Below are 12,231 nucleotides of genomic sequence, written 5' to 3'. Positions count from 1 at the left end.
TAGATTTAATGCATTCATTAATTTACATTTACTTGCAGAGTTGCTGATCAGTTTGTTGTTGTGTTTTTCTCTTTTTTTTCCTAACAGCCGGTTCTCAGCACCCACCTCTCGCAGTGGTCCGTAAATTTGTACATTTATTGGAACAAAGTAACCTCGATTTACAGGAGGAACAGGAAGTGACGCGGCTTAGAGAGGAAGTGGTCACCAAGATCCGTGATAATCAGCAAATGGAAAAGGATCTGAATTTGATGGATATTAAGATTGGCCTGTTAGTTAAAAACAGGATCACACTACAGGTTAGATGCAGTTTGCTTTCATGCAGTGATTTTAGGATATACTATGAGAAATTGTTACATTATCCTTTGATGTGTGTAGGTGTCTGTTTTCTGATGATGTAAAATGCTACTGTAAAGCAAACACACATCACTGATAGAGAAAACAGCAACAGCAGACACATTTTCGTAGGAGTCTTGTGAGAGTAGAAGTAGCTAACAGATGTCCAAACAAGTGGAGTATGACCCCGTGAACCATTCACATTTTTCCAACTACTGTTGTGTTGTCTCTTCTTGTAGGATGTGGTGTCACACAGCAAAAAGATGAAGAGCAAAAAGAACAAAATGAGTAAAGAAGATCCGGCCGTTGGGGAAAAGCAGGGCATCAAGGGCCTGAGCAAAGAGAAGAGGAAGAAACTAGAGGCCTATCAGCATCTCTTCTACCTTCTACAAGTGAGATTAAGAACTTGGGCACAAATTTAGTCATTTTAAATGATTTAAGAAATAGATTGGAAAGCTGAATCGTGGCCTGCAGCTGTCCAAAGGCTTTTAAATTTGACTTGTTCGTAAAAAAAAAAAAAAGCATTTTATTCTTAATGACTTTTCACTTTCATGATGTAAAAATATACATAAATAAAGATATTATATTTAAAAAATATATAACTTACAAATCTATTATAGATTTAGGCTACAGAATGTACTCATAAGTGCTTAACTGTTTATATTCTGTAAATATTTTTATCTGTAACTCTTTAGTTAATGAGTTTTCTTCATTTATTAGACCAATCCTTCATACCTGGCCAAGCTAATCTTCCAGATGCCCCAGAACAAATCCACCAAGTTCATGGACACTGTGATCTTCACATTGTATAACTATGCCTCGAACCAGCGGGAAGAGTATTTGCTGCTCAAGCTTTTTGAGTCGGCCTTGCAAGAAGAGATCAAGTAAGTTCTATCTTAAAGCTCTTATCTTGGAGATTGTAAAACCGTTTTATAGAGACCGGTATACCTCTGAATTCATAATTACTGCATCAAACGTCAGTCAAATGTGTGTGATAAGTTGTGCTTTATTATATTGATTGTGGCACGAAACACTGTTACACTGCTTTCATCTTTGGCAGATCTAAGGTGGATCATATCCAGGAAATAGTGACAGGGAACCCTACAGTCATTAAGTTGGTTTTGAGCTTTTACCGTGGTGCTCGTGGACAGAACGCTCTCAGACAGCTGCTAGGCCCTGTGGTTAAAGAGATCATTGAGGACAAGAACCTGGGCATCAACACTAACCCTGTAGACATCTATAAGGCCTGGGTTAATCAGCTAGAGACCGCAACAGGAGAAGCCAGGTTCAAACATGCACACACCATCCATCAAAGACTTCTAAAATGCTATATCTTATACCAACCTCATCTTTCTATCTTTAGTTTTTAATTTATTTATTTTTACCACTGTTGTCTGACTTTATTTCTAGTAAGCTGCCGTATGAGGTCACACCGGAGCAGGCTCTGTCACACGAGGAAGTGCGGGCTAAAATGGAATCCTCCAATCAGGTGCTCCGGTCTGTCACAGACAAAGTGCTCAGCTCAATCATGTCATCGCTGGACACCATCCCGTAAGAAAAAAGACCATCCCAGCCTTTCAAGCGGATTTTTTCTGTTCTGATCCATTCAGTTCATTTTCATATCACTTGTTCTGTTTGTCAGATATGCGTCTTGTATTATAAAGGAGCCCTTTATACAATGTAACAGTGCCATTGTGCACCAGGGGGCAGCAGAGTAGTTGAAAATAATGGAGTCAGTCCAACACAAGATACATTTTCAAAACATAGCACTGTGTTAATATTTTGCTCATGCATTAGTCATCTCATTATCTTAAGGTATGGCTAGATTATTATTTTTTCCCACTGCTGATCTGTGATTTTCTTTATTTTGCCTCATTTGATCCGTTTTCTTTTGCATGCAGTTACGGCATGAGATATATTGCCAAAGTTCTAAAGGACACGCTTCATGAGAAATTCCCTGATGCCACAGAGGATGAATTATTAAAGGTCAGATGTTACAAATTTAAGTGGTAGTGTCTGCAAAGCTCTTTTCATATTTGAAATATAGCTGTAATTGCTTGACGCAACAAACCATGAATGCTTAAAGATTCAACGTCACAAGAACCCAGAGAATGATGAAAAAAAGTGAAAGTTGCCATCTTCTTCCCACAGATTGTTGGGACTCTGCTCTATTACCGTTACATGAATCCTGCCATTGTGGCTCCAGACGGTTTTGACATCATTGACATGACGGCTGGGGGACAGGTGCATTCGGAGCAGAGGAGGAACCTGGCGTCAGTGGCTAAGATGCTACAGCATGCTGCCGCCAACAAGCTGTTTGAGGACGAGAGCGACCACCTCACCCCTATGAACAACTACATCTCCCAGACCTACCAAAGGTTCAGGTGAGGAGAACAGAGCACGTCATCAGAGAGAGCTTTGTCCACGGTCACAACAGTGTCCTTGCTGTGAACATTCAAAAACATAGGAATAGTTCACTCATAAATGACAACTCGCCCCCATGTTTTTTTCAAAACCTTTTTTTGTGGAACAAAAAAAAGATATATTGAACATTGTGTTTTCTGTCCATAAAATAAAAGTCACCAGGGTTATTTTGACATTATGCAAAGTACTTACACACCTACTGGACAAAATCTGTCAAGTTCAGCATGAACTGTTTGGATATTTAAATGTTTTCTTCATATTTACATACAGCTCTCAGCATAAATGATTGCATCCCCTCGGGAACTTACACAGTATTGAAACTTCACTTAGACAACATATTAGAGTTATCTGTAGATATAATGATCCATCAAATCTGCTTGTTAAATTACCAAATAAATCATGTCAAAATTATTCATTTTCTTATCAAAGTGATATAATGTTGCATTGCAAAAACAAGTACGTCCTCCTGCAAGTTACAGAAAAATGTTAATAAAGTTAAAGGGAATTAAACAAGCTGTTATTATGTTGACCCAAAACATTTAAAAACAAACAATTTCTTGACGATTAAAAGTGTTACTTAGTCGATTGAATCATTTTCAGACTTAATGCAGACAACAGTGGAACCACTTGGGAGAGAACTGTCAGGAGACTTCTTTCATTGCTCAAGAGAGGACAGTGGTACAAGAGGATTAATAAATCATGGTTTTAAGTGCGAAAATATACCATAGGCAACGGAAATTCAAAAACAATGGAGTTGTGACAAGGTCCTGAAATAATCAGGCCTGTATTTTAAGCTCCCGTTTCATAAAAAGGAGCACAAGCAATACCAATCAAGTGTTTTAGAGCCAGCAAAAGCTTTGAAGCAGAGTGACTATTCCATCTCACACAGTGATGCGTCATGCAGTAGTGAAAAGCACGGTGATTAACCACATCTACATTTAGCCTTTTAAACATTCATATTTTATGTAGAAAGTGATGAGTAGAATTAAACAATCACTGATCTGAGGTTCAGGACAGGCTGGGGATATATGGAAATGGAGGTGAAAGGTGAGGAAGTGTTTTTGTCTGAAAGTAAAGCATCAGCAGAGATGAGGGACATGTGTTGCCACTTTAGACACATTACTGTGTGTGTGTGTGTGTGTGTGTGTGTGTGTGTGTGTGTGTGTAAGGAGCCTGGAAGTGCTAAATGACCTTTTGCCCAAAGCCCCTCATTCCCATGCTGGTGCGTCATGCTTACTGGAAACTCCCTGCTGCTTTCTTTTCCTCAGATTCTCAGCAATTTTGCCTGATTACACGTCTGATAGACCTGAAAGTTTAGATTTGAGCTGGATTATTGAAGTTTAGCATGTGACCTTCCCATTCAAGGCGACTTGGCATTATACATATGTTTTGATCTTGTTTTTTAATTTTATTTTGTTGGTTGCACAAAACTCAGTAAAAGGCTCAACAGATTTCTTCAGCTGATACTCACAAAATGGCTTTCTCCCATGTCTTCTCCGTGTTTGTATATGCCTAATTCTATGTTGTTTTCGGGCTATGCATTTTACCATTTTTATAATGATTCTGAAGGAATCCACAGATATCCCCCCAAAATCACAAAGAATTCGACAGATTTAATCAGAGAATTCTTAATAAGAACAATTTTATTATTATTTTTTTTTTTTAGGGATTTCTTCCAGGCAGCTTGCGACGTTCCAGCTCCGGAGGAGAAGTTTAACGTAGACGAGTACTCTGACATGGTGACACTCAGCAAACCTGTCATCTACATCTCTATTGAGGAGATCATCAACACACACTCTGTAAGACATACAACTGAGAATTCAGTACAAATCTCTTACTTTTTTTTTCTTCTTTTTCTTTTAAAGTTGTGACAGACATAGTAACAGATATTTTTCTTATTGTGACAAACATCTGAGTGAAAGTGATTGTGGATAAATTAAATAAAGTTGGGCAGGGTTCAATCCATTCAACCCTAGCCGTTGCACTCAAAAGTGGGGGAAATGAACATGAGTTTGCAGCAACAGGGTTTAAGACTAAATGATATGCATATGTCACTAGACAGAAGCCTGTCATTTTCACAGGAAGATATGGTTATAACACTTAGTTTAAACATTACAAGTTGAAAAAGTGAAACATGCACAGTAAGATTTATAAATAGATTGGGTAATTTTTCATCTCCTACCAACTTCAGTGGAAGAGATGACCTCTTCTTTTATCTTATTTCTGGGCGGTTCATATTAAAGAGAGAATCCAGTTTAGATGCGTCTTGTCAAAACGTGTTTTAATTTACTCTTGGGACATGATCTGGAATGTGAAGTCCAATGCTGTGTTTACATCTGCTACTCATTGTGATCAAGTTTCATTAGCCACCTACATTATGAGTCATGAGAGAAGCCTTCTGTGAGGAGAGGCTTAACTTGATCTATGTGTGAGGAAGTGACATCATGACCTGTTGTAGACATAATAAATGAAGTCTCCATACTTTTCAGCCAAGCGTCTACATTCCTTCTATTGAAAAAAATAACAAAAAAACATACTGTCATTTCTGCGCATTTCTCATTACGCAGCATAGACAAACAGATGTGATGCCCCTTTTAAGCTGTATGGCTCAAATGTATATTTTATTTAACGAGAGATCTTTTTTTGAGGAGACACTTAGAAGTTGTACATGGAAGAAATTGTTGACCAGTGGGTACAAAAAGTATTCAGACACCCATCAATGTTTCACTCTTTGTTATATTGCAGCCATTTGCTAAAATCATTTAAGTTCATTTTTCTTCCTCATTAATGTACACACAAAACCCCATATTGACAGAAAAACACAGAATTGACATTTTTGCAGATTTATTAAAAAAAAAAAACTTAAATATCACATGGTTCTAAGTATTCAGACCCTTTGCTGTGACACTCATATATTTAACTCATGTGCTGTCCATTTCTTCTGATCATCCTTGAGTTGGTTCTACACCTTAATTTAAGTAAAGCTGTGTTTGATTATACTGATTGGACTGGATCAGGAAAGCCACACACCTGTCTATATAAGACATTACAGTTCACAGTGCATGTCAGAGCAAATGAGCATCATGAGGTCAAAGGAAATGCCTGAAGAGCTCAGAGACAGAATTGTGGCAAAGCACAGATCTGGCCAAGGTTACAAAAAGATTTCTGCTGCACAGTGGCCTCCATAATCCTTAAATGGAAGATGTTTGGGACGACCAGAACCCTTCCTAGAGCTGGCCGTCAGGGGAGAAGAGCCTTGGTGATACAGGTAAAGAAGAACCCAAAGATCACTGTGGCTGAGCTCCAGAGATGCAGTCGGGAGATGGGAGAAATCTGTAGAAAGTCAGCCATCACTGCAGCCCTCCACCAGTCGGGGCTTTATGGCAGAGTGGCCCGAGGGAAACCTCTCCTCAGTGCAAGACACATGAAAGCCCCCATGGAGTTTGCTAATAAACACCTGAAGGACTCTGGTCTAATGAGACCAAGATAGAACTTTTTGGCCTTAATTGTAAGCGGAATGTGTGGAGAAAACCAGGCACTGTTCAAGACCTGTCCAATACAGTCCCAACAGTGAAGCATGGTGGTGGCAGCATCATGCTGTGGGGGTGTTTTTCAGCTGCAGGGACAGGGTGACTGGTTGCAACTGAGGGAAAGATGAATGCGGCCAAGTACAGGGATATCCTGGATGAAAACCTTCTCCAGAGTGCTCAGGACCTCAGACTGGGCCGAAGGTTCACCTTCCAACATGACAATGACCCTAAGCACACAGCTAAAACAATGAAAGAGTGGCTTCACAACAACTCCATGACTGTTCTTGAATAGCCCACCCAGAGCCCTGATTTAAACCCAATTGAGCATCTCTGGAGAGACCTGAAAATGGCTGTCCACCAACGTTTACCATCCAACCTGACAGAACTGGAGAGGATCTGCAAGGAGGAATGGCAGAGGATCCCCAAATCCAGGTGTGAAAAATTGTTAAATCTTTCCCAAAAAGACTCATGGCTGTATTCAATCAAAAGGGTGCTTCTACTAAATACTGAGGAAAGGGTCTGAATACTTTGGACCATGTGATATGTCAGTTTTTCTTTTTTAATAAATCTGCAAAAATGTCAACAATTCTGTGTTTTTCTGTCAATATGGGGTGCTGTGTGTACATTAATGAGAACAAAATGAACTTAAATAATTTTAGCAAATGGCTGCAATATAACAGAGTGAAAAATTTAAGGGGGTCTGAATACTTTCCGTACCCACTGTATTCTACTTAAATCAAGCTGTGTATCGATCTAATGTTGAGTGTTGTTCTGTTTTCTCTTCCAAAGTTTAGGACTATTAAATATTTTGGAAATACCTTATCCTCTTAGTTATGTTGCAGATTTTTAAAAAGTATGAATCAGAAAATGAATCATACATTTGAAGACTGGAGAGAGTGCCAGATATATTAACTTTGCATTTATGCATTGAAAGATATATTATTCAAATGTGACTTACATTGCACTTCAAGGCATAGTGTTTTTCTTGTATTGCCTGGGAATCTAACCCATGATCTTAGTATTGCTAGCAGGAATGTAACTTTTATATCATGGTGGTCACCCTAATCTCAAAGTAGTACTTACTAAGAATTGAACTTGATCCAGACTAAATTTTAATATTGCGATGATTGTGTGTTGTTGAGTGTTATTGTGTATTGTAGTCTATACAGACTAGTTGTAGCTGGAATACTTAAACTGGCTCTTTTCTTTTCTTCTAGTTGGTTTTAGAACATAAGGAAGCTATTGCTCCAGATCACAATGATCTTCTGCATGAACTCCTGAAGGACCTGGGGGAAGTTCCTGATGTCGAGTCCCTACTTGGTAAAAATCATAACAAATACAAACACAAAATTTCATTCATTCACTGGCTACAGATTTTAAACACCACTAGTGTTATCCATCTAGAAGAAATGAAGACAGTTTTCAAAACAGTGTGTTGCCTTTGGCAAATAAAAGTCCAGATGAATATGCCCTTCACTGACAGCTGATTAAGACCGTAATGAACAGAAAACTGCTGTTAAATGGCACAATAATGAATGTGAAACTTGACACTCAGGTGAAGGAGCTGTGGATGAAGATGACATCAGCAAAGAGAGCTCACTGATTCAGCTGGCAAAAACTGAGATCTCCCTTACCCTCACCAACAAGTTTGAGCTGCTGGATGGAGATGACAAAGACACCAAGGGACTGATGATGAAGTAAGTTAGGAAGTAATCATCACTTCTTCAACTGCCTTTATACGTAAAATGTCCTCACACAAAAATATCTCTTTGCCCACACTTAACTTTTCTTCATTGTCCTCATTTCCTGTCTTCTTATCTCTCCTGACCCATGGGAGGAAATGGTTTGGTGGGCAGTTTTATCTTTTCCACTTCTAAAATGACCTTTTTTTTGACTGTCTTTGCGTAATGTAATACTCAAAGGGAATGGAATGTGTCCCATTAAATGTTGTGTCTTTGATGACTTATTACAAATATCGTGAAAAAACAGGACACATTTACTGGATTAAAAGCCTTTTCAACATTCTGAAGATTAATGTTGAAATGCTGATTATCCATAAATGTAAGACTTAATTTTATTTTAATTTTAAACTGAATAGCTTTGCAAAAATCTAAATGATCAAAACAACAGTAAGAACAGTTGAGAGCATTTGCAAATTCAATATCCAATTAAAACCATCTAACATGAGTACTGCTGTTTGAAATGTGAAGGCCTGCTATAATTTTCATACTTGTACAAGCTGAACCAGAATTATTTGCAGCCATCTTGTTCTTTAATTCTACTTTGTAGTGTTTTTTAGCTGTTAAGATTTCAATCTTGAACTCTTTTGTAACCAAATGCAAATCAAAGGCTGCTCCATGTTTAAAGGCAAGTTTTCCCCGTGGACTTAACTGATTATTAATTGTTATTAGAATATATTTTAAAATGATCATGCCCCTGCAAAGAGAACCATATGAACATATTAAATCCAGCAGTGAATCAAATTCATCACCACAGGACTGTGTTAACTATATACAGTACTATCCTAGCACTTGTGTGCTAATCATTAGCTTTCTAGTAAATCTTTGGGAAGGAAGTTGTAATGCTTACATCACAGCTCATTGTCTATATGTTTACATCCACTCCACTTCCACTTCTACTCAGAAAAAAACAGCATCTGTGAATCCCCAGCTAACCAGACATCTATGATCTTCTGTTTACCGACCATATAAACATCAATTACTGGATCCAGCCAGTTTGTGTATGTGCAGTGAGACAAACCACAAATTAGCCTACATTTCCTTACAGACATTTTTGTATACAGTACTTACACTGCCAGACAAACTTCAAATTGTTCCAAACCTGCGTTACATTCTTTCTTTCTGATTGACTGTATAAACATTTTCAAAATATCATATCGTCTTTCAAAATATCTTGTTTTATTTGGACCTTGAGAAGAAAAAAAAAATCATAAGATTCAAAGATTTCAATTCCATTACATGCACAAAATTAGTCAAATTCATTTCAGACATTTGTAAGTTGGCATATTTCACCCAGAAATGAAGATTCTGTCATCAATTTGTCCTTCATGTCACCAGCATATTGCAGTTTTTATGAGACCACATGAGACACTCTGAAATGCCCCAGTAGAACACCCTTCTCTTTGTTTGCCTGTTGCTTTGCAGAACAAAGAAACTGATAGTGGATGTTGTGAGAATTCAACCAGGGGAAACGCTCACTGATATCCTAGAAACTCCTGCCTCTGCTGCACAGGTATAGTAGGCCCTCGAATTAATGATCAAGACTGAATAGGGGTCAGATTCAAATGAAGTTCAATCGATTAGCCTCGATCAACCCTCTCTCTGGTGCTGTAGGAGGCAGAGCACGCTAAGCTAGTGGAGCGACAGGTGGTGCAGGACTCTCAGTCTCCAGAAGGGTTGAAGAGCAGCCAGGCCATGCTGGAGGACCGCCAGCTGCCTCTGGAGCAGAAGAAGAGAAAGATCCTCAGGAACCTAAGAACTCTGGAGCAGGCTGGTCTGGTCAGCTCAAAACACAAGTACCAGGAAGTCATCAATGACATCTCCAAGGTCAGGCCTTAATGGGTTCAGGAACAGACATTAGGGCTCATTGAAAAGTAATGATTGTCTGTTAGATGAATGTAGATATTCGTAAAAGTTATAATTATTGCCATATCCTTTATTCAAATTATTGCTTCGGTATTAAACCCTACCATGACCTTGTCCCTTTAGTACTACAGGGTACCATGACCACCTTCCGTTAGTTCATGTCTTTAGTCTGACTGTGTTTTTACAGTATAGCATTTGTAAAAACAACACTTTTTTTTATTTGGCAGGACATTCGGTATCAGCGGCGCTACAGACAGAGGAGGAAAGCAGAGTTGGTGAAGTTGCAGCAGACTCTAACTGCGCTCAATTCAAAGGCGGCTTTCTATCAGGAACAGATCAACTACTATGACACGTATATCAAAACCTGTCTGGATAACCTCAACAGAAAGTGAGTGGAAATATCAGTTAGTAACCGTTAATAAAGTAATATAATTGAAGTAATACATACACATTGAATAAACATGAGCACTGTTTCAAAATCAAAACACAGATGCTTTTATATGAATGTATCTGTTGAAGGAAAGTTTGTCATTTACATTTAATCTTTCCTATATTGCCTGATAAATGAGCACAGTGCGTGTTAATGAGCACAGCGCTGCAATGATTACAGTCGTTACTGGGGAAAACCGAGCGGCAACCTCCCGCTCTCTCTCGTGAAGCCAACAAGGAAGTGACTAAAACTGTCATTCATCGACTGGCCACTTGAGGCTGACTGCAAAAGGGAGTCAATCCCATAGACACCCCATGTTAAAATGCCCAACTTTACAGCAGAAAAAAAAAACATTTTTACAGCCTGGTGGAAAAAATTAATTTTGGTCTATATAGCTAATTTTGCCCTTCATGACAACTGGGAGGGTGGTGAATTTTTTTTATAACTCATCTGTTTAAATTATATTAAGACTTAAAGTTCTGCATAATTAAGGGTGTGGCCACTTGAGTGACAGGTGGTTTGCTGCTGCTGACACTGCCGTCGCGTGCCGTCTGGCTTCAGCAAGTAGCTCCCGCCTTTTTACCCATTTTCAGTTGTCTGGGAGAGTCGCACGGTGACGCGCTGCCAAGGTGGTGACGGTCCGCTCTACACACTTTAAGCTTCAAAAAACGTACTTTAGGTGACATCACCCGTAGACATGTACACTATGTCCATGTTTTTCTACAGTCTATGGGGAAAACGCTATTTCTGCCGCTCCAAATGTATTACTGCTGGCAGAGAATGAATTTGCACTCTCAATAAGCCCATCTGCTGTTTTATATATTAATATATATTTTTTTTAATAATGCTTAAACTGAAAATAGTTATTTTAAATGATTACGATAACCTATTATCTTACTGATTTTATGCTGAGTTGAGGTACAGCACATCTGCTGTTATTATCAGTTTGTTTATCATTGTAAATTTATGTAATTGCTCATTTATTTTATTTAACCTCATGACTAACTTATATCAGTTTGTCAATTTTCCCTAATGTTTAAACATTTTGATAATTTTCTCATTTTTTATATTGATATCTAATGATTAGAGATCACAGAGCCACAATCGGGCCCTGATACACAAGAGCTTGAAAGGTGCTTACTAGTGGTGTGGAAATTGGAAAGTGTCTACAGACATATAATTCATTGATGGTTGTTTCACCACCAGGAATTCACGAAGGTCCATTAAACTGGACAGAAAGGAAGAGGGGAAGGGCAGTAAGAAGTCCAAGGCCTCATCTCTGAAGTACACAGCAGCCAAACTGCATGAGAAAGGAGTCGTTCTGGAGATTGAAGGACTCCAGACTAATCAGTATGCTTTTTCCTCTTTGTACCATTTCTTTTCATACCACTGATAATAAAATATTTGTATTTGTAATTAATAACTTAACATTGTGTCATAATCAAATAAATAATATCTAAACTAAAATTTCTTATAACTAAAGTTATCCATCATGTTTTGCGCTTCCTCATGCAGCCCAAAGGGGAGTTTAACCAACTATTTTTGCAATCTCTCAAGGCAGATCAAAAGAATATAAAAAATCGTATGTTTTAGTGCTCAGTGATTTAGTCGTTTAATTTGTTATTCCCGTCATAATTCTTGTAAATTTTAAATTTGTCAATCTCAGGAATATGTTCTGCTTATATAATCGGTGCTACCAGTCATTTTTCAACAATGAAATTATTTGCACTGTAAGATGTACAATATTAAGCTCCACCTATTCCAGTACTTGAGTCAGTGTTTTGTACATTTCAGGTTAAAAAATGTCATGTTTGACATTTGCCCTTGTGAGGAAGTGGGCGACTTTGAGATAAAGGCCAAGTTCATGGGAGTTGAGATGGAGAAGGTGCAACTGCATTTCCAGGTCAGT

General features: G+C 38.3%; 1 protein-coding gene across 1 annotated transcript in view; it reads left to right on the top strand.

The window, feature by feature from the left end:
* Positions 1-12,231, top strand: part of LOC113091256 (ras GTPase-activating-like protein IQGAP1) — a 49,916-nt gene that overhangs the window by 36,762 nt on the left and 923 nt on the right. Inside the window, exons 23-37 of the mRNA XM_026256663.1 lie at positions 88-296; positions 573-725; positions 1,054-1,217; positions 1,394-1,618; positions 1,744-1,884; positions 2,235-2,319; positions 2,485-2,717; positions 4,424-4,556; positions 7,505-7,607; positions 7,843-7,984; positions 9,452-9,539; positions 9,641-9,853; positions 10,120-10,280; positions 11,529-11,672; positions 12,117-12,225. Coding sequence (XP_026112448.1) covers positions 88-296; positions 573-725; positions 1,054-1,217; positions 1,394-1,618; positions 1,744-1,884; positions 2,235-2,319; positions 2,485-2,717; positions 4,424-4,556; positions 7,505-7,607; positions 7,843-7,984; positions 9,452-9,539; positions 9,641-9,853; positions 10,120-10,280; positions 11,529-11,672; positions 12,117-12,225 — 2,303 coding nt within the window. The remainder of the gene's footprint in view (positions 1-87; positions 297-572; positions 726-1,053; positions 1,218-1,393; positions 1,619-1,743; positions 1,885-2,234; positions 2,320-2,484; positions 2,718-4,423; positions 4,557-7,504; positions 7,608-7,842; positions 7,985-9,451; positions 9,540-9,640; positions 9,854-10,119; positions 10,281-11,528; positions 11,673-12,116; positions 12,226-12,231) is intronic.

The sequence above is a fragment of the Carassius auratus genome, unplaced genomic scaffold (assembly GCF_003368295.1).
Source record: "Carassius auratus strain Wakin unplaced genomic scaffold, ASM336829v1 scaf_tig00214150, whole genome shotgun sequence".
NCBI classification, from domain to species: domain Eukaryota; kingdom Metazoa; phylum Chordata; class Actinopteri; order Cypriniformes; family Cyprinidae; genus Carassius; species Carassius auratus.
Note: the sequence above shows the minus strand (reverse complement) of the source record. Positions and strands in the feature narration are given on the sequence as shown.